At 41.1% G+C, this 23,363-nt stretch overlaps 1 protein-coding gene across 5 annotated transcripts in view; it reads left to right on the top strand.

The window, feature by feature from the left end:
- Positions 1-23,363, top strand: part of LOC110973701 (hepatocyte nuclear factor 4-gamma-like) — a 44,194-nt gene that overhangs the window by 14,190 nt on the left and 6,641 nt on the right. For 2 of the 5 annotated variants that reach the window (XM_087137720.1, XM_087137721.1), the window contains exons 2-7: positions 136-225; positions 19,116-19,352; positions 19,838-19,953; positions 21,063-21,218; positions 21,966-22,209; positions 22,745-22,981. In XM_087137720.1, coding sequence (XP_086993846.1) covers positions 136-225; positions 19,116-19,352; positions 19,838-19,953; positions 21,063-21,218; positions 21,966-22,209; positions 22,745-22,981 — 1,080 coding nt within the window. Of the gene's footprint in view, positions 1-135; positions 226-17,719; positions 18,039-19,115; positions 19,353-19,837; positions 19,954-21,062; positions 21,219-21,965; positions 22,210-22,744; positions 22,982-23,363 lie in introns of those variants that run through there. The other 3 variants (XM_022224710.2, XM_087137723.1, XM_087137722.1) reach the window with 3 other exon arrangements.

Below are 23,363 nucleotides of genomic sequence, written 5' to 3'. Positions count from 1 at the left end.
TTGACCAACGTCAACGGTTTAGGGGGAAACCATTAAACATTAACGTGAGCGAATTCTACACTGTGTTGAAGGGGGTTTGAGTTGTTTCCCCTCTCAAACTAACCTCCACGCTGGCGGGTTTCTTCTCCACTGCAGATATGGGGGACGGATTCCAATATCCACAGGGTGGAACGGACGAAAAGGCCAATGTTCAGATCTGGCCGTCAAAGTTTGTCGGCAGCCCAGGTAGGTTCCACTGTTCACCGTTTAAAAAAAAATCCCATTTTTAGAGGAAACTAGACGTAGCGGTGTTAACGCGGACTCCGAGCCATATCATTGAAATGCCTCGGCAGTGGTATTTCATTTGGAAATTTTATCTGAACAGGAAGCCACACATATTCATACATGTATTCACATGGAGTCCCTACAAAATTGTCCTCAAATGCTTAGTTCAAGTTGGGGTTAGAGTGATTTAATAATGTACCCACAAAGTGGCATGGTTCAACATCATTTGGAAAGAATTTGTCTTGGCAGTGAGACATCTGAAATGGTCTTTTTCAGTTTTTTGTTTTGGGTCCATTTTGAGAGGTAGTTTCATGTTGGGGTAAGGCAGTTTTAAGCATCATGTTTAGGATTTTGATTTTAATGATGCTGGAAATATTTGATGAATTCACACCATTTGTATCCAAAATTGTACATGTACCTTGTGCACACATGGAGAATGTAACACCCCAATTGTTTTAAAAGATATACAAGTGTCAAACTTTGTCAGAATATTGCCACTTTTCCAGAAATATGTTTTCATGTTTTGTTGAAGATGGAGTCCTTCACAGTACATGTTCGTATATTCTGAACGAATTCATGCAAACCATGTGCATACATGTATGTACATGTACACACAAAGCTCTAATTTGCCACCGTTTACATTTAGCATTATCTGGCTGAATGCACTGAAATCTACCTGAACATTCTTACACGACAGATTGGTTTTGGTTGTGGTCGTTTATCATCCATGCGTATAGCGTACGTATGTACAATTTTACTAAGGTGATTTGGTTATCTTCATGTAATTCACTTACCTCTCCCAAAAACTCTACTTTCAGTGAGGAATCATTAATACACGTATACCCTGGACCTACGTACTTTTCTCTTTCCACTTTTCCTCTCATGGAAACATCCATACGTATGGAGAGAAATATACTCATGAACTTCAGCAAGAAACTGAATAAAAGTTGACTCGTGCATGTACATACAGTATCGACTCTTAATTCACTCTGAATGAAAATGAAGTACAGTATCTCGCAGTTTGCGTACATCCTTGTTTATAGCGCAGCAACCGCAACCACGGCGAGGTTGAAGTTTAGACTTTAGAGCAGCGGGTGTCGAGCGAACGAACAGCCGTGGGCCAGGGAAGCTTCATTCAGCCCACTGGCTGGCCTGAATGAATGGAGCAGGGTCGGCCAGCCTGACAAAAATTGTTTCCAGCGTGGTCTTTGCACCTTGATCCGGGCACTACTCGTGGTTGGGCTTGCATTGCCGGGCCCTGCTCCACGGCCCGCCAAGCCAGCTGAGCATGAATGGCCACATTTTTAGAGATGGAATTTGTTTGACAAGTACATGCATCCAATTTGACACGCAAACTTCAACGAGCCAAAAATCAATCCATTGCTGTATAAACTAACAAAAGCACTCATCTACTGAATGAGACAAAGTCTTTGCATGAGGAAGGACTTTGAATATTTAAATTATACATGTAGGTACATGTACGCTGTCCAAAGTATAGTACAATACCACAGTATAAGAACAATATTTATGTCCAAAGTTCCTATAAACATAATTTTATGCAACATAGAGGAAATTCCTCCATTGCCCAGTGCAGGCTGAGGATTATCATCTTGACCTTTTTTTCAAATAACGACCTCAGCTACGCCTTGCATTAAGTGAAAATGTACCATCCACTTACTGTGGACTGTAAAAAACATGGAGGCCAGAAATTTGGAGCTTCTTACGTGGAATGAGAGCCGAGCTTTAGAACAGGGATGGCTGTGGTGCTGGGAGCCAGCTTGGAAGATCGATAGCCATGAAATGTGCATCCTACATGTACATGTACATGCACAAAGCGTGGTTGAAATGAATGCTGCAATAAATCAGTCAAATCATGACACCTTCACAGGTGAAATCCTATCATTGCTAAGGAGAGGACAAAGAGTTGAGTAAAAATCTATGTACCATAGTTGGCTTTTGTTGATTTTTTTTATTAGTGTGAGAATTCCTGCTTGCTTCTTGGAGCATGAGAGTAGCCTGAAATGCAGAAGTGTCACGTTGCTATGTAAGAGTCAGCAGACTCGCATTTACATGTACATGTAATGAAACATTTTTACCAAAATTTGATAGGCGTTGTGCTCTGAACCCTTCAAAACCTACCATTGTGAAGGAATCCTATGACACATTCTACGAGCTTAACTTTACAATGGAGATCAAGCCCCAAACAGTCACAAATTGACAGTGCGCTGCTGTCTGCAATCTTTGTCCAGCCTCTGAATGGGTTTAAAAGTATCTGAAGTAATCGTGGATAACAGGAGTATGTGAACATGTACACGTACAGTGTACGTAGATGCCTAGGCTTGTACCATGTTGTGGGGATATTTTCGTTGAACTGCTGAGAAAGGTGCATTCGAGTTGAGGTGACAAAACTTTGTCCGTGGGATGTATTTGGCAGTGTTTTATTCAAGTCCATCACAAGTCATTCAGTCTCACACCCATTTCAGACAGGCATTCTAGGGTCGCACAGAACCACATAGAATTGAGGGCTGTGCCGAATATCCAAATGTTCGATGGATTATTGAATATTCAGTTGTTATACATTTTTGAATTTGAATATTTGAATGCAAAATTCCTGAAAAAGAAGCGAGAATTTTTTTAATTGAGAAAAATTGCACTGAACTGAGTCTTCTTCTTTTCTTTTGTCATTGGTCACCTTGTCACTTGTGACTAGCCTTGTGAAGGGACTTGTGACCTGTAGGGCTTGTGATGGAATTGAGTACAACACTGATATCTGGTCCCCACATTATCTGTGTCTCAACATGTGCGTACATTATGTATGTGAGATCCCACAACGACAGAACCAATGTCATACGTGTACATGACACAAGTTTGTTACTACTGTGTATGCTCAGACTTCATTTACCACTGTGTACCAGTTTGTGCTGCAAAATGACTAAATTTTAAGTAAAATCTGCAGTGTCATTGCATTAACTGTAAATAATCACTGGTTTGCTAAGGTCATCTGATGGTTCACAGTTAAGAATGCTGTAAAAACAAAATATTTCACGTATGTGTCTATGGAGTTATTGTGTCTTTGACATGCACAATTGCAGATTTTGCCAAATGGTAGTGAATACTAAGAGTTAGTTTTTCAGGCCTTTCTTTTCAGGTTGGTTTTTGGAGTGTTTTCTTCTGTTTTTGTGTTCTTGCCTGTCCAGAGTTTTCCCTTTTCCTCTTTACTTCTTTGTGCTCAAAGCCTCAGCTATTTCTAAATGTGATATGATGTCAGCAAAACCAATTTTCATATTGTCTATTAACAATTAGTGTAAAATTCTATCATAAGGTTCATTTATTGAGAAAAAAAATTATTCCAAAACTTGTTTATAGTTTATAATACATGTATGTACTGACACAAAATGTCCCCCAAGGTTTTTGGAAAACTTGAACCCACTCTTCCATTTTTATTTCGAATAAAAATAGACCTGATTTTGAAAAAAAAAATGAAAATTGATCAATCCTGTGAGCACTTGTGGTTCACCAAAAGTCCATTTCAAATCTGAGGTGTTCCTTACCTACTATGTACACTATCTCCCACTCCCATATTTTCTTGAATGCCATAGCAACACTACGCCAGGCCGATCACGCTCAGTGGTTCTCCAGCGGTAACTAGCACTGAAACACATTGTTGTGTAGCTAACGTGCGAGCTTATTTTTGGTCTTCTTGGGCAATTTGTTTGTTTTTTGGGTTTTTTTGTCGACAGGAACTGGATCTTGAATTACTTTGTTAATTAGATCATCAAAATTAAAGTGTACGCACATGATAGTGTGTGTTAACATACAGTGGACATATGCCATTAGCCCAATTGCACAGTATCTGTTTTTCATGGAGATGCTTGATGATAACCAAATAATCCAAATTGCAGGTGCAAAAAATTACACATAAACTACATGTACATGTATGAGCGCGTGCCACTTGTATGGTGTTCCTTTGTTCATGGTTTGACATTTTACATTGGACACATATTGGAATGTTGTTAATAAAATAATAATAATATGTTTTTAAGGCATCTTATGTTAAAAACCCAAAGTGCCTCGCAAGAGCACTAAAACCTGGGTGATACGAATACATTAAATTAAAACAGCAGAAACCAAAACTAAGATTCACTTTAGAATGCAAGATAAAAGCAGAATTCAATATTACTTCATTTGGAGAGTTGAATTGGCAACAGGTGATGGATTTAAAAATTTTTTAAAAAAATTTCTAACTGAATGTGAATCACTTCTTGATAAACCACTCTCATGCTTAGATTTTTGGAAGCAGTTGGAATTTCATCCGCAGCTGAGAGTTTCCTTTCCCGGTTACAATCTCATTTCCAACACTAATCCAGACAGTATGAATGGGCGGGTTCGGAGATGATTCTGCAGGTCATAGAATACATGTAGCAAGTGCAGCCTGCTTGCACATCAAAGGCAGTCTGTTGGCACACACCCATGCATTTTTGAATAAATGACCCTCATTCTGGTGGAGTGTTCATGTATAGTACAGTATAGCCGCCCAATATTTGGGAAACTAATTTCCAAAACTTTATTAAAAACTAATTGAGTGCATGAGGAGTTCTTCAATTTGTCTAACATTTTTCGATCCAACCAAATAAGAGAAAATCTATACGCGTTCCACTTTTTCAACCGGTTCATCCGCTGAACTACATAACAAGCGGTCCCTTCTGAAGCCAGTGACAAGTGAGGACCAATTAGTAGGAAGGACCTAATAGATAGATTTCCTGTGTTTTATAAACCGTCCTCTCAGATGAATCCTTACCGCCCCAATCTCCCCTGCCAAAAACTCCTTGATTAATCCCCACTTGGGAATTAATAGTCTACCATTGTTTTTTTTTTTTTTTTCAGTGGGATCTCTTTTTTGCGTCGCCGCCACATCAAAAACGCATTACCGCGGGGCAGACGTGCGTGAGTGGCAGCTGGCGTGACTGGCGCCTGCACATCCGCAGGCACGGTCGCGGTCGCAGTCCGTGCCGCTCACGCCACAGTCCAGTCTTTTTTCAAGGACCTGCCCGCCGGTGGTTGCCCGCCGGGCTCGCTAGGTACACATTACCATTTATCACAGATTTGTACTAATTGTTGGCGGGGGACCATGATTTTGGCTGTGTATACCACTCTCCACTGGGGGACCAAGGCTTACCGTCTCGGGGAGCGATTTATCAACTTCTCAAGCAGTCTCTGGTAGAGGAAAGATTCCTCATTTTGATTACTCTCCATCCCGTAATCAATCATAAACATACATTACCTTCAACCTGAGACCTGAATCCACACAAACTTCAACAAACAACATGTCCTCAAGTGGTGCGTGACCCATTTATTCCTTGTTTTTTCGTTGTGTCTCACCAAATCTTGATAACCGTCTTGGGGAGGCCCTACAGAGGCAATATTAGAAACAGTTGTCGCAAAATACGCAAAATAGAGTGAAGCACCCTTCTTGCTCGCATATTCCCCTATCTTCACGTTTCATCAGCTTATTACACAAATTTCTTGCGTGAGGAGTACCGCAGCCCTTGATCCGAAAACCCACTAACATACTTTAGCCTGTGCGTACCGTTTGTTAACGGCATGAGCAGAAATTGTTGAGGAGATGATTAAGTCTGTCGATGCCGTTGTTGTCCTTATCCTTGAGCATTGCATTGGATCCCAGCAATAAGCTGAGCTTGCAAGCAGTTTTGTCAGGGTGTGAGATATTGCAACTGGGAAAGCATCCCCCAGCCCCCCCCCTTCCCCCTCCCATCTTTTCCCCCAGACAACCAGTTTCCATTTGTACATGTACATACTGTATGCATTCAAAACCAGGATGGAAGGGAGAAGCATAATGTTTAGTTTGGGTTTATGCTGTTTATCTTGACTTAACTGGGAAGATAGAACAACAGGTCATTCTCAAAATATAGTCATACGGCAGAAATGCAGATATGAAGCTTTTAAGTTTTTTCAGCCTACAGATCATCACCTTACAGTTATGGAACAACCATACCAAGAAAAGCCTGTCGTTTTCTTTAATCTTTGAATATGTTACACTTAAGCGGGGGGATACTGCCCAGCTAACAAACTAAAGTGTCAGCTGACTAACCCTATAACACGAGTCAAGGTAAAAGTACATGTAGTTATTGGTAAGAATGCCAAATACATGTACATGTACATTGTACATGTTATCAGTAGAGGTTGATCAAAGACAACCAACGTAGTTGATAGTGCACCATCACACACTTGCACCAAAGAGGCAACTTTTCAAGTGTAGGGTCGACTTCAAGGATACTTTTGTATTCTTCCCGCTGTGAATCATTCATTCTTAATGTGGCATTGCCAAGGACAGATGCAGAATCCAACTTTTTTGGGGGGGAAGGGAGGACAATTTTCAGGTGGAGGGGGACCATACACTTCAAGTATTTCCATTTCTGTTCGAGGGGTTTGGCTGAAGTTTTAAGATATTGAGTTTTGAGATATATACTGGAATATGCTTCAATGGAAATATGCTTTTGGCAGGAAGAAAAGTCCTCCCCAAAGTTTTTTTTTCCTTACAAAACAATTTGCTCCTGAGAGGGTGGACATGGCCTCTGTTGTCTCCCTCCCCTCCGGATTTGCCAGTGGGCATCATCACAGAACTGGTAAATTCTATCTTATATTACGCTTGTCCCATGATATGTCTGTCAGTACATCAATGTTAACTGTTTTCCATACATGTACATGTAACTCTTAGCAAAATTGGCTTTTTTATTGTCACCCATTGATTGCACACTTCATTAGGAATTATTCCTAGTGCGTGTACTTCAAAATGAGTTTTCCGCCCACAAACTCTGGAATGTTTTGCATTTTAAAACACTGTTGTGAGAGTGTGATAAATTGCAGTCACTGCTCTTGAGAGAATCGTAACCTGACTGTGCCGTACACAAATTGCGGTAGCAAAAAATGCAAATTACAGGACTGCTGCTTGATCAAGAGTAGGGAGGGTGTTGATTGCAGGCTGCGTTTTGATTACATACATATACACATGTATTTGTACATGTACTACATGTACAGGGGACATCCTGTGTAGGAAGTCTTCCAGCTTGTCCCTGGGAACAGATGCAGTGTGCATTAGACTTTCTACATTTTGTCTACCTTTTTTGCCAGTGAAAATGGGGTTGGTCTAGCTGGGTGACCTGCCAGAGGTAACGTAGCCGGTATGCTTGGCAACAATTTAAATTTTAGATTAAAGCATGGGTGGTTCGGTCCTGGAAATGTTTGATCGATGGGTTTGACATGTTGGAAGTAAGAAGTATTACTGTTGAGTACTTTTCTGAGTCCGACAACAAATACACCAATTTGGCAACAAGGAATGGAGGCATTACTACAATGGTACCCTGCTCATGTTCAGGTGATACAGGAGCCATTCCTGTCCGACCAATGGAGTGTCGTGGCTTGCCAAGGTGCACGTTTGAGTTTGAGAATGCGTGCGTGAGAGTTTGAGCCACCGCAGTAAATCCGTCACTGCACATGAGCCTGCTTGCTGAAAATAAGATGGAGTGCCGTACCTGCAGTAGAATGAACTCCCAACAAAGATGGTGAAAGGACTTGCAGGAAGATAGTGCCATCCGAGTCCTTTGGCTTTTGATGGCAGGATTCCGATTTCGAGGACAAAAATTTCCAAATACTTGTACTGGTATTTACATGCAAGAAAGACTTGGACTAAAGTCTGATTTTTATTTGGCCCCAAATTATTGCATTTCTTGCATGTAGGTCATTTGTGTGTTTAAACACTTTATACGGGTTTTCCTAATCATTGAGCTTCAGATACACTACATGTACACGTACATGTACTTGTACCAGATATTGCGATTCGACATTACTGTATAGTTTGTGTTTATAATGTTGGTACCAGACAGGTGTGAAAAGACCAGTGTGGGAAATGCATGCACCTTCATTTGCCTTTAGAAGGCTGTGTGAACCAGAAGGCTGGAGAAAATGTTTTTCCCGTAACTTTGTTCACATTGGTGACAACGCTGGTGATGGCACTGGCTGTATGCGTTGATGATTCCATCGGCGATGGCATCATTGATGATGACAGTGGTAAAATTTGGCTATGACATTGGTGCTTAAGCGTGATTCGAATGAGTACATCTACATGTACGTGTACATCACAACAACACATGTTGATATTCTTGGGGACTTTAAAAAAGATCCTGACCACAAGATTATAAGGATTCTTGATCGGTCTCAAGTTGTTTGGTGACTGGTTACAATACATGCAGTTGGTTGATTACATGTATTTGATCAGGGCATGGCTGAAGTGTTACAGTATCAACAGAAAATGCTCACTAGATTTCCTCTGAACCATGTCAGAGCAAAACTCATTAAAAAGTGAAATTGTTTGCTGTTGGTTTTTGAGTAGCTCTCGTCACATTAAGCATGCAATCTGAAGACAACCCCCCCCAAAGGAAGACAACCCCAAGTGTTCATCTGCCTTTTTGCCTGGAGTCTTAACAGCCAGCTGGTAATGGCAATCCACTTGTTTCTCCCCCCCCCACCACAGTAGAACACACCCCTCTAAATAATCTGGCGCCAGTCTGGCTGTAGCATCCCACTCAAAAGCCCGCCCTGAAAAAGTTCATCTCATATCCCTTTTCAGAAGAAAAAAAAAGGAATAGAAATACAGGGGAATAAAAAAAAGAGCTCAAACACACAGCAAAGTATCTTCACCCTCGCTATCTTAGCGGGCTCTGGCTGTACGGTGGGTCAATAATTACTCTCCATGATAAATGACTGGGACCCCTGCGCTAATTTGCCCGTGCGCACAGCAAGCACACAATCTCCTGTTGGGGCCTGTGTGTGGCCCATTGATTCTGGCTAGTTAGTTGTTAACTATTCACAATTGTTCTCCCGTCCTTGTGCAGTTTTTCCGTGCTCTTTTTCTATAAATATAATCTTTTTTATTTTCTTTTTGCTATTGTAGATAACGTCATCATGCATGTCCACTTGAGATAGAACATTTTTAGAAAAGCAAGTGCCTGTGTGCCTGTTGTGTGTTTCTGCTGGTATTGTACATTTTTGCGAGTAAATTAAGGCTTCCAGTGGATAGTTCGGGTAAAAATCACATTTTACACAGATTCAAGACCTTTTCAGAGTAGTCTCTTTTTTTTCTTGGTTTTCACATTAACCCTAACAGCCCCAAATCCTCCAATTTTAATATGATTTTGCACACAACCCTGGAGTTAGGGTTAAGGCTTGTGTATCTAAATTATTTTTGTCACATGTAAAAAGGTGATGGTACCGCGGTAAGTTAGCAGAATGGCTGGTGCAGACTGGAAAGGTTAAGCTGCTTGGTAGTTCATGCCTGGTCTGTACTCAGGAGAGAAGTCCCAAAATAAGTTGGAAAGGGTTGCAATCTTGAAAATGATGACAGGGGAACTTCAAAAGGGGCCATTAGTGTCATTTGAATTAAAAGAGGGACCCATTCAAGGCAACCAAACTTTCCACTGCTACGTGTGGAATTAAACATACAATGTATGGAAATGCAAGTAAGTGCCAGTTAATCTTGTTTGACAGTACCCAGAATGCCACGGACAAAATCATGAACATTCAACAGACACTCTGTCTGTTATTACCATGACAAAAGGATAGGCACGGAAAGGATTTCATGAAATGCTTGTTTTGGCCCCTGATTCAGCATGCAGCTACATGTACAAATGTAAGTGTTATTGGTTTAAAATAACAACAACAAAAGAGATTTGGCAATACATGTGTTTGTTTCATATGAAATGAAAAACACCAAGTGTACCAGTTGCTTGGATTGATAAGTCCATTTGACCTTTTTGCATCACATTCAAACTACAGAAAACACTTTTCCTAAACCAAAAAAAAGAGATGTCAGTTCATTAAAACATCTACATGTACATGTACGTGTTTGTCAGGAAACAGGAAGCAAATAGGTTGTTTTTATTTTCTTTTATTTTGCTTGACCATGAATCATGCTGTCCAGTGAATGTCTTTATAATGAGGTCTCTCTCACCAAACCAAAAACAGGAGGCAAGAGTGTGAGGGGTTGGCCAAGTTCTATTGGCCGTTTGAACTACACAAGTCATTCTTTCAACAGCTGCCAAGATTTACTACCTACACGTAGTCTTGGGAAATTGAGCTGCCCCCTTGTAAGGGACAAGAACACACTTAATGTGAATGGCTGAAGATCTTGAGGTGAAACCTGAAGTGATACTACATACATGTACACATGCAAATCTGTGATTCGCATCCCTGAAGAGGCTTGAAGCCATAAGGCTCACAACACATGTACTTGTTGTTAGTGGTTGCCACAAGTTGACAAATCGTTGCAGATGAGACATCAATATGAGTGCCTCCCACTCTGTGTGACAACAGAATTTTGGAGAGGTGTGTCATCCAGCATGTTTGGAACTTTGGATACATGATTTAATCCCAAGATTTATACATGTAGTTTCTTCTTCAGAGAGCATTGAGTATCTTTATTTTCTCCAGAGTTTCTCAGTATTTCAAAACAATTCACCACAGTACCAACTCTTTTTTGTTTTGGCTGTTTTCAATTGATGGATAATGGAGGAAATTTAAGTCACGGGTGTCTGTGGTTGCCGTATAACCAGGAGCTTGTTCTGTACGCTTTAAGGGACTTTGTCATCTGTTTGGAAAACTGTGCGACTTTGATCCCAATCAGGTTTTCAGCACTAGAATTTTGACCAATGTTCCAAAGGATCAGCCGGTCAGAGTCTGTGTTTTGACTGACCAGTTCGTCAACAGTTGTAAACATTTTAAGTGGGACGGACCGTGTAGTCCCTCGGCACGGCTTGGGACATTGCCCCAGTCCAAAATGCAACCGTCAGCCATCAGCCAGCAATTTGGATGTACACAGAGAGAGGTTGATAGACTGCCAGCAGATTGTTTCACTGGTATGAACGTTGATACCTTTCTGTTAAGTGCTCATGCAGAGGGAAATGATCAAGGAATCCTGTGGTCTTTGTGCAGCATAATGCATCTCATGTATTTACAGCTATGGTAACGCTTGCAATGCAGGAACGAGACAGGAACACTACATGTACTTATACAGTATACATGCATGCATGTAGATATACATGTATGCTACAGCTTTTTACAGTGACGACAACATTTTCCCTTAACATTCTCCCTAGACCAAGCATGCCTGTCACAGGACTCCTTCCTCAAGATACTGTGTGTCCTCTTGAGGGCCAGAATGAATCCAAATGGTTGTTGGTTCCTGTCCTTTTAATCAGAATGCAACATGTACACAGCAGTTGCTTGTATCTGTACGCAGCCAGTTTTCATCAGAAGGCCACTTGCCACATTGGCATTCAAACTCGCCCGCATATGACCATCATACATGACCATACATGTACATTAACATGTGACTACTGTAATTACAATTATTACATACATGTATGTGCCACAATTTTGTGCCAATACTTACACATAATGCAGAGTGTGTGTGACCACTTTTCGACTGAACTTGCCTAAAGAGCCTGATACATGTATATGTACATCTGTGGGGAAGACAAACACACATTGTCTTGGCACTACATAAAGTGTAGATCCCCTGCCAAAGTGATCAGATGGTTAACACTGCGTATCACCTCCGAGGACATTCTCTTGTGCTGCCCCGATTGAATGAAACAGAATGAAATAGTCCACAGAAGAAAGAGTGCCAGTCAAGTCATCTTTTCAGTTTTCACTTTTTTAGACATTGTTTATGCCTACACGTACATGTATACTGCCAGGGCTGTACTAAAACTGCCCTTTAGACGGCAGAAGGAATCCCCTCATTTAATAATTACACCATCTGTCAGTTAATTATGGACTGTTAGGATTAAAAGGGCATAGTCTATGTTGTGGTGGGTTTTCATTTACATGTACACACTGAGTTTTGGTGCCCAGCGATAAAAGGTGTTACTTTGCCCCCTTGTCCGGACTGTTAAAACCTGGCCATATAATTATATATACATATAATATGAGGAGTAAAAGTGTTGATTTACTCTACAGTGATTAAATGGTCTGTTTGGGTGTTATGACTGGGGTCCATTCCAAATATTATGCTTGTTAGGGACTGGATTCATTGACAGAGAGATTTGACTTTGCCCCTTGCTCAGACCGGGGGGGGGAGACATTGTGATGTCATTGTCCGTGGTTCAGTGGACAGTTAATAATGATTGTGGAAGTACATGTGCATTGGTCAGTCGGTAGCATTGTAGACCATGATTTGGGGCCATGTCCGAATGATTGATCGCGGCTTGACTGGAGATCGGTCGTTACAGGATGTTTGTGACTAGGGTCTAAGTCCAGCCACTAACCGCTTGTTGTGTCCCCACATCAGTGTACATGTATTTAAAAGTAAATTAAGACTGGATTATCTCCAGTGTCCGTGATCAAAAAACTTGATGTAACCAGTGGATTAAGAATAATGCAGAGAATTTTATTTAACTCGTACCTCAAACTTCATCTTGACTGTGCCATGCCTGAAAATGCATCTACTGTATGAAGGAAACAAAATAGATAAAATATGCTTTTCCTGATGACCAGACATTTAATTGTCAGAAGTCGTCATTCAAATGCATGTACATGTAGATTAGTCTATGCCAAGGTTTTTTTTTTTCATGCCAGTGGTGAAATGCTCTATGATCATCTGTGAGATACCCAACTCTATTCTAGTCATTTTTGTTCACAAAAAGTTTCTGTTTAAACTCACTCTCTTGGGTTTTGACATCCAGCCCTGCCCTTTCAAGACAAACCTACATGTAGGTGGGTAATTCCCTGTTACATCGGACCTTTGTTATTTGACATGGAAATATCACCGGAATTGATTTCAAACTACTACTATTTGTTTGGCAGGTAATTTGCATTAATTAACCACTCTGGGAAATTAGAAAATGTGTTTGGAACTTACAAAATCATATGTCAGATGTGACAGGGACACAGAAAAATGGATCCCTAATTTCTGGAATTACCTATATACATGTACATGTAGCTCCACCCTTATTAGAGAATTTCCAAGTATACTGTGCATGTGTAAGTGGAGTTGGAGTTCATAATAGTCATCAGAAAGAAAAGAGTAAGGTAATTTCAAAGTTTGGAGAAAAAAGCATTGTCTTTAGCATAGTTTGTTACCATTGACATGTACCTGTAGGATGATCAGCCTTTCATGATCGATGTAGGCCTATGCATAGAGCTACTGTATTTACGAGCGCGAGTGGTACACAGAATAATGTTACGCGTCTGTGTCCCGTGTACCACAAGGTCGAGGTTCGAAAATACTAATGACCACTTACTCACAATTGAGTACATGTACATACATGTATGTGCTTGTAAAAGTAAGTGTAATTATCATACCAAGTCCAAAACCAAGTTACATGTATTTGCATTCGGTTCTGCTGTACAATTTATATATGAAAACTGAGCAACAGGGAAGCCAAAACCAATTTTTGCAGTTTTCAAGCAAACATGAGGATTTGCTACATGTAGCATGCACTGCGGTGGGGAAGTCTGGGATTGTCTCTGCGGTATCAATTATCAATGCATACATGTAATTCATACTGAATACAGCATACTAGTAGTCTCAGTGTTTGCCTACAATCAGTGAAGTATTAAACACACTGATGTCACGCTTGGTGTGATGGCGACGAACACCTTGTTTGCGGCTTCTGACACCTCCCGACTTGTCGGAACTTGTTCTCTCACCAGCACCATGCTTCCACATTCTAACACCCTGTGTGAGTTTCTGGCCAGCCCCGCGACACCTGGCCGTGCAGTTGAAATGAGTTCTGTCACAGTACGCCATGTTTCCACAAAGGGAGTGTGTTCACACTTTGGCACAAAAAAGCGATTGAGTGCGGTGGTGTTGGAAACCGTTTGGACTGTATCTCCCGACCAGCTTGAACTCTGATCGAATAGGGTGCACATTCCTCGCAGGGAGGAAATCCGTGCGTATGCGCTACTGGTGTTACTTGTCAAAAAGCCACTGTCATGTGTAATGACTTTTTTTTTCTCCCCATGGTTCCCAGCTGGGTTTTGCACTTTGAAATTTGTCCAGTTCTAGTCCTCAACAAGTTGGAGCACAATACAGCACAAACAGGGGGTTTTTGTGTGTCACCTGAAAAACTGTCCAATTTTTGGACTTTTGCACTTTTGGTACTTGACAGATTCATACAAAATGCGGAGGAGAAAAGGTAACACTGTGTGGCCTGTTTGTGTGCTGTTCTCAGAACTGCACTGAAGTGTTGTCAAATTTTTCTCTTTGATTTCTGTTCTTTATATTTGCCCTTGAAGATGGTAAAGTGTTTGTATTATTTGTTTTCGAGAAAATAAGAAAATTGTGGGCAGGAAAAGAAACATTTTAGCATTATAGGCAGTTTCCCATCCTTACATTGTTGGGGGGGCAAAAGTTTGGGCATTGCATGCCTCAAAATAAAAATTAACAGACAAGATAAACTCGTCTCAGATTACATACAGCGTTGCAAAATGCGGCTGAGTGCTGTGCATATTTGACCAGAATTTTTTCCATTTTTTTCCGACTTCTTTTTTGTTCCCCGTGACAAACAAAATCACCTGATGACGGTTAGGGATGCTGTTCTTATCTGGCGGCCTGATCTGGGGACCCATTTGGCTCTGTTTTTCTATTTTTTTTATGGGGAGACCTGTCAGCCTTGGAGTTCTAAATGGCCCTCTTGTGTCACCCAGTTCAGGCCTCCCCAAGCCTGGCATGGTTACTTTTGGTTTGGTGTGCAAACAAGTCCTCTCCCAGTGCAAATGAAGCAAGGCAGCAAACAAACAAACAGGGTACAATGGAAGTGGGAGGTGCAGGAGGCCCAGGGAAAGCCTTATCATTGGGCTGACTTATCTACCTTAAGTTACTTGTTTGTGCTTCAGGGGCAATTCAGTTCCCATGTTCTTATCTGGTGCTTGGTCTTATCCGGTTTTTAACAAAACTTCAGATTATACCTGCCCAGCCTGCACTCACATCCACCCTTATCGCTCTGAGGGGTGTCGCCCAGTGTACGTGTACATGTATGCCATTTTCAGATTAGATTTTTGCAGTTTTAGCAATGACGCTTTGCCTGTTTGTAGCTCAGTATCATGTAGTCCAAATGTTTCTCTGTAACTTTTTGTGTAAATTTGCATGTACTTTGTAGATCTTTCAATTTTTTAACGCATATGGAATGATCCATAACTGTGTCATATTTTTCAAACATTTAAACTCACTGAGCAATGACAATTAGACAGCATGATTCTTCCAAACATTCATGTACATGTAGGCATTCTGTGCATGATACACTTCAAGTACTGTACATGTACATGGCATGTAAGATTCTGACAACATTGCCGTATTTTGTACATTTGAATGTCAAAACACTGAGTGATAGGCATGTAGTTTCTTCAAATATCATCTGCAAGGCTGACGCGTTTGACAGAAACAACCGTGGTCAGAGCAGCAAGATAAAATGGCGTGTGCTATCTCCTATGTTCACAACAGCTGTCGCTTTCTGTGGTTGAACGTCATAAAATAATGAATATTCCTTGGTTAGGGCAGCAATTATTGCAAGAAGCGATTAAAAATTAATTGCCATATGTAGGGAGGAAATTGATAAACTCAGTGTATTCTTCCCATAGCAATATGCTTGAAGGACTAATTTTTCAGCCATTTTTCTTTAAAGAAAAAGTGTACATGTACATGTACGTCTGAAGAAAGACACGCACCATCGTAATTGACAGTGTACTGTATACGCTGTACCTATTTGCCTTGAGGAAAAGTTGATAAAAATATTAGTTATGCTATTTTTAAAACTGATTGTGGAGCCTGTTTCAGACTAAATTTCAATTGTGTGCTCCCTGTAGTGTTTTCAATTCTGTCTTGGCCTTCATTTGAAAATCAATTTTCTTAAAGTTGAACAGTCAGGAAGACGAGATTTATACATGCCAAACACGCTGCAATTCTTGCGACTGAAGACAAGTAATTACAGTGTTTGTTAAGAAGGAAGAAAATTTCAGTTCTTACATGCAGAGGTACTAGTTACCGTATCAAATGAGAGGTACTGGGTATGTAAGAAATATTAATCTAGGACGTAGAAATTTTGAATCGGGAATTGTCTGTATACATGTACATGTGATTGCATCATAAGTAATGGTTAATCAGCATTCTATCAAAGAGTTGATTAAGAGAAGGTTTGTGGGTACACCATGTGACATCAGTCTCTTCGATAATAGTGGTGGTACTGAGAAGAACTGGTGAGTGTATTTCTCGACATTTAGACCAGAATGCTTTGGTTGTCCTCAGGAGAGGGTTGTTGATGTGACCTTTACAGTGGAACATGTTCAGTGCAGTTTCCCACTCTTGAGTGTAAGAAAACTTTTTGGCATACATGTACATGTATCTGTTTGCTTACTCTCACTGAAAAACTTGGCCAAACTTTAAAATGTAAAAATTCCAGTGCTTTTCCTGACAAATATTAGGCTCTTGCTGTGATGTCATTATGGAAGAAACTCTTGGAGGAGGGGGAGTTCTGTTGACAATCTGCTCGTTGGAGATATTTGCGAAAAAGCCCGGCTAACCAGCCCACTGCTGTGAACTGAAACATCAGTGAAGTACCAATTACACCAAAAATTGTAGCAAACTATCAAAACTTCTGGCAAATGTTAGTACACCCATACATGTGCATGTAGGTGTGACATGGTGTGCTACTGGTGTATAGGTTGTGTTGAAAGGGGCAATACATGTTAAAAACATATCATTTGGGGCAATACAATGGCACATTCAAACTACATGTGTGTCGTCATGAACAAATACTAGTAAGTCATTCCAAAGAATCTTTCTTTATTTATACGTAACTTATTTATATGTACATACCAAAATTGTATTCAGAATACACCCTGTATATGTAGGCTGGATATTTACTCAGCTTAGATACTGTACGTACGTACGTATGTACGTTGCCCGGACCCAGTGTGCACAGTCATGGGATATACTGTTAAACGTAATAAACCCCCTCTCCCTCCCCCAAAAACTCATCATTGAAATAAGATCATATGTATATTTATCACCTCCTGTGCTGTCATATCTTTAACACGCCCTCTTCTCCTTTCAACTCGGATATCCACATCAGTGAATCATTAGGTAGTTTATTCACCCTGTGAATGAGACAGTCTTGGCTGTAAGAAGAATGTTAACCCCTAACCACACAAAACTACTGTTCATCAAAATTTGCCGAAGACTTTCTTTTCATATTTTCATAATTCGCATTTACTCAAAACCACCCTTTGTTCGGGGTCCGAAGTAACCTCCAATGCAAGCATTTTTAGACACCTGACTCATCATGCTAATATGTAATTCACAGCGAAAAGGCACCCCTTCAACCCTTCAACCCCATAGTTTGCCCAACACCGGTAAACTGGTTTGTCCTCCCTAAGTGATGAGCCTTCTCTACTCTTCAAAAAGCCCTGGTGAAATGTCTATATGTACAGAGTGCTTCGCCAACAGGCCTCAGTGAAAGAGGCTGTAAACTGTCGAGGTCAGGTCAGTCCTGTGGGCAAACACTTAGACTCTGCCTGCACGCACGGTGCCATAAATGAAAATGGCCGAATTGGGGAGGAGTTCTCCAAAATGGCACCGTGCTGATTGTATTTCTCCTGAAAGTTAATGTTGCCTCAGTTTTTATCAAGTTGTTATTTTGTCAATCAGTTAATTATCCCTATCTGACTGGCACGTGCACCGATTATGATCACGTCACAGACCTGTAAGTATGAGAACAGTTACCAGCTTTCCCCACAATTCCAATTTTATGCGTAATAATTTCCCACGTGTGCGTACATCGGAGGTGAAAACAAAATGGCTTTTTCTCTAGAATATCTTTAACATAAATCAATTTTGTGTACCTCTTGAGATCGATCATACAGATGAGCAGTACATGTAATATACTAATTGCTTTTTCATTAATGATTGACTTTAACATCGACATGATCTACTGTACGTGTACATGCACCACATTGTGATGGCTTAGCTACATGTACATTTATATTCCCCGATAATTTCCTGTGAAAACCAATCTCTTGGCGAATTTTTACCCATAAATTCATGTGGAGTCAGCCAAGAAATGTTGTGGTGAGAAGCAAACATACAACAAGGAGAGTGCACAGTGCAGTGTGCCACTCATTTTTTTGGCCGTGAATTACATGTACATATACAGAAATCACGTATCTTAGTTTGAACTCTTGACATCTTTCAGGAATATAATGCGCAAATGTCATTCCAGCATGCACGTACATACAGTGTACATGTAACTGTATGAAGGTGGATCGAGGTTGGTGGCCCATCATGGTTTTCAGGGTTTTGTCACCCTGAACATACATGTAAGGCTCAACTCGGGCAGCTGGTCACATGTTGTAACCTCGGGCAAGTCACTTTATTCCCCGTTTGTCTCTCGGCACCTGGCACCTGGTAGTGTAAATGGTTACATTTACCTGCGCCGATAGAGATGGTTGTTGTGTTTGGTCAGCAGTTAGCACCTGAAACTCCATCATTAAACTGCATGCTTCCCAGGGAGCTGAGATGGTTTTAGGAATGCTTATGGGCTTGATGGGCAGAGATAATATTAATGTATATGCCACAAGCACCAGCGCAGATAGGTACATGTACGCTCTGTAAATACACACCAGTATTACATGTACATGTATAAACTGGGATTGTAAATATTTGTTGTACTACTTTTCACACAAAGTGGCATATTTGAATTTTGTAAAAGACATTGAAATAATCAGCAAATAACAACTTTTCTCATTTTTTTTTACCCTCCTCTCTTATCGTTGTAATGCAGATGTCGACATGAACACACCACCCCTCTGCGCAATCTGTGGCGACCGGGCCACGGGTAAGCACTACGGCGCGGCCAGTTGTGATGGCTGCAAGGGCTTCTTCCGCCGCAGCGTGCGCAAGAACCACCAGTACACCTGCCGCTTCAGCCGCAACTGCGTGGTGGACAAGGACAAGCGCAACCAGTGCCGCTACTGTCGGCTGAAGAAGTGCTTCCGAGCCGGCATGAAGAAAGAAGGTAGTAGTGAGTACACAGTTATACATGTATAACTGTATGGGGAAGGTACCCCCTTCCTTCCCCAAGGTTTCCTGACCCATACTTGTCCCGTGACTTGAGCAACACTGACAGTGAAGAACTAGTGACCGTGTGGTACAGCTGCGTGTGGTCAGTTTCTGGAGCACAGTTTTATCATTATTTTTATGACAAGTTTCTTGAATGTTACAAATGACGGGATGAAAATATAAGTTACAATAAATCAACAAACCAAACTAACACAGCCAAAGTGACCGATTGGTAGGTTCTGAACATAAGTGTGTGTAGCACATCTGTGAGATGCATAAATTTGGGTCAAACTGGAGCAATATTAAAGTGATGCGAAGGAACTTGGTTGAAGCAAGATGCAACTGGAAACTTGCCTCAGACAAGGTTCAACATGAGTTGAACAGCAGTTCATAAATCCTTCCAAGTTACGTTTAGCTGTTTCCCTTCCAATCTTTTGTCGGCAGCCGTACAGAATGAACGAGACAGGATAAGCACGCGAAGGCCCAGCTACGAAGACAGCCTCAATACGACGTCATTGTCAATAGCACAGCTGGTCAATGCAGAAATATTATCCAGACAGGTAGGATGGAAACAGTGAACAGTGAATAGGGTTAGGGGACCGATCAAAGGAGCTCTAGTGTAGTAATGGTAGCGGAAACACTGCATTCAAGCACAGATTTGCATATAGCTTAGAGTACACATTACCGATTTTCATCTGAATGTGCACAACTTAAAGTTTGAATACATCAGTAAACTAGTTCCTAATTATTTCAATGAACAAAGTTTAACCAGAACTCTCGTTTAGATATATCAGTTTACATACATGTATGTGTGTGTGTACGTGTACATGTAGGTGTCATCCTCTCATGTTATGAGTGTAATGGTTTTATTTTCCAACATCATCATTTCTTTGTTTTATATCAGGCCACATTAAAGTTGTGGCTGGCATCATCATATTCATGCCATCATTTCATGGTCTTGTCCACTGTCATCCAGTGCTACATCTCCATTATCTTGTCGCATCACACCCATCTGCCAGCACTGATCATCATACAGACATTTCTATCACCCACACCTGCACATTGCTCGCAATGAACATGTGGACGTGGGTATTCAGCAACAGGTTAGTGCGTGTACACATGCTGTCAAGATAAGAATTTTTTTCTCACAATTGGCAAAACTTGGAGTAGACGTTGCAAACATTGGCAGTGTTCATACAGTTTGGACGGCTGTTGCCACAGGTGTTTCGGAAAACTCAGCTTTTGCCTAATTGTGTGCATCTTAACTGGGATTCTTATGATCATTTTTCAATTTATTTTAAAGGCTTGCTTCTGTCAGCAGTTACCAAACAACTTGTGCCTGTTTTTGTTTTTGTCTTTTGCTATAAGATGTAATTTTAGCATTAGACAGATGTTAACTGACACACATTAACAAGCACTGTATACCCAGTGTTGTCATTGGGAGTTGAACCCATATCCTCCTGCTTACTTGTTCACATGTCTTACCACTGAAGCACTGAGTTTGCCATGGTTGGCTGGCTGGTTCAAGTCAGATGAGCAACAGGTGCCTGGACAAACATTTTATAAGTTTTAATTTTAAGAGGTGTATACACAATCTTATATTCCATTTCATGTCTCAAGAACCGTTAACAATCTGTCAGATTTTTTTTTCTTCGGCTGGTTGGGACAGATTTCTCCACAGATGACTCTCTCAGACACCAACCTAGCGACCAAGAAGATAGCCAACATGAATGACATCTGTGAGACGATGAAGCAACAACTCCTGATCCTTGTGGAGTGGGCGAAATACATCCCCAGCTTCTGTGAGCTTCCATTAGATGACCAGGTATGGACAGTGTTGAAATCTCAGAAAGGTTGCATGTTTTTCTGCAGCAAACAGGAAGATCTAGCAGACACATGATGAGAAAGGTTATCATGAAATGCACAAACAGAGAGGAGAGTGCTGGTCATCCTCGACAATTAATGACACTGGAGAACGTTTTCTTTTCTAAAAGACAGCACGTGGAAAGGGCAATAAAGCATATGCCAACCAATGGAATAATTTGCATTTTACAGAGCAAGTGCATGTAACATTGCCGACATTTTGTTACTGGCCAGTCATTGCTGTGATTGCTAATACTGTGCATGGGGTCATGCAATCATTTTTTGCACTGTCATCAAGCAGTGCATTTTCTTCTGGCAGAAATTGGCACCCCTTTAACAAGTTTGCTCATAACAAGAGTCCTTCCCCGAAAAGCAGGGTTCACATGGTTCACAGGGAAAAAAATGGAAAAGATGTGACATTGTGTGTTCAATTTTAAGGTATTGAAAAGTCATGGAAATTGGTAAAAACACAAAAAGGCAAAGTCATAGATTTCTGTGAAGGCCACTTTACTTTAAATTTCAAAGACATTGCTCCTTTGCTATGTTGTTTTTCTGTGTTTGCTGCAAACATTTAATGGTATTTTTAAAAGTTTTGATCTTAATTTCAAGGTTTTAATGAACCATAACCGTGCAAAAGAGGAGCTAAAAATTTTTCTTGGCTATGAATTGGACTACCACCCTTTCCCCACCCACCTCCCCCCCCTTCCAGGTTGCCCTCCTGCGAGCCCACGCTGGCGAACACCTGGTCCTGGGTGCTGCCCAGCGCTCCCTCCCGTTCAAGGACTACCTCATCATGGGCCCCGACACCATCTTGCCCCGCCACTGCCCTGACCAGATGGACATCAACCGGGTGGCCAGTCGGGTCCTGGACGAGCTGGTCAAGCCCATGCGGGACGTCGGGCTGGATGAACAGGAGTTTGCCTGCATGAAGGCCATTGTCTTCTTTGACCCTGGTAAGTAGCTTTCATCTGTTTTATGAAACTAACAAACCATTCATACAGTAATGCATTCACAGTAATACAGTGAAATGGGCTATTAGACCCCTTGCAGTTGGTACTCCATAATACTTAAATTCAGTAAGGAACCATTGAAAAAAGTGTGAAGTGTAATCCCTCTATTAGGTCTAGTGGTTATAATTTTGCATTGTACTAAAACTATTTTTGTAAACTTTCCATCAGAATGGTCAGAGTTACCTCCAACCTCTGTCATCAAGTGCAAAGAGACAGCACTCATTAGTTAATAGCTACACAACATTAGCAACTGATTCGAACTTGGTGTGAAAGCAAACACAAATTGAAGTTGTGACATCACGTAAATACTTAATGCAGATACAAAGTCTGACTCATCATTGTTAACCAATCTTCTGTGGCAACAATTGGTACAGTGGCACAGCAGCCAATGATCATCTTTACAGAACGTTAAGAGTCCGGACATACATGGGCTTGGTGTTATGCTTGTAGTGTCTATTCCTTCTCTCTCTCTCCACAGATGCCAAGGGGCTGAGTGACTCTAACAAGATCAAGGCGCTGCGCTACCAGGTGCAGATCCACTTGGAGGACTACATCAATGACCGCCAGTATGACTCCCGAGGCCGATTTGGAGAGATCCTGCTCCTCCTGCCCCCTCTGCAGAGCATCACCTGGCAGATGATCGAGCAGATCCAGTTTGCTCGGCTGTTCGGGGTGGCCAAGGTGGACAACCTTCTTCAGGAGATGCTGCTGGGAGGTAAGTATCTTAAGAGTGTGACTTTTACAGGTTTTAACATTTAAACAACAAAAACAATCCGTAAACTTTTACATATTTTCCTAAATGTTCAAAGGTAACCTATCTTGGGGGCTTTGACATTTGATTCACGTGATTGAGCATTCAGTTGGGTAGTGATTTCTCCTTTCTGCACCCATCTACTTTTATGGTGGGAACTTGAATTTAAAATGAGAAAAATTGCTTATTTTGAATGCCCCATAACATTGATTTACATTCGACATAATACTGAGGTGGGCATCAGTGGGCCTCTGTAAAGCACTGACAAAATGTTTAAATGGTAGGAAAAGTTGTTGTTAACATTTATCAAATTAGACATAGTATGCCACCCTTAAAGTGCCTTGAG

The sequence above is a fragment of the Acanthaster planci genome, linkage group LG06 (assembly GCF_054643075.1).
Source record: "Acanthaster planci isolate LZ-2023a linkage group LG06, COTS_SCS, whole genome shotgun sequence".
Taxonomy (NCBI): domain Eukaryota; kingdom Metazoa; phylum Echinodermata; class Asteroidea; order Valvatida; family Acanthasteridae; genus Acanthaster; species Acanthaster planci.
Note: the sequence above shows the minus strand (reverse complement) of the source record. Positions and strands in the feature narration are given on the sequence as shown.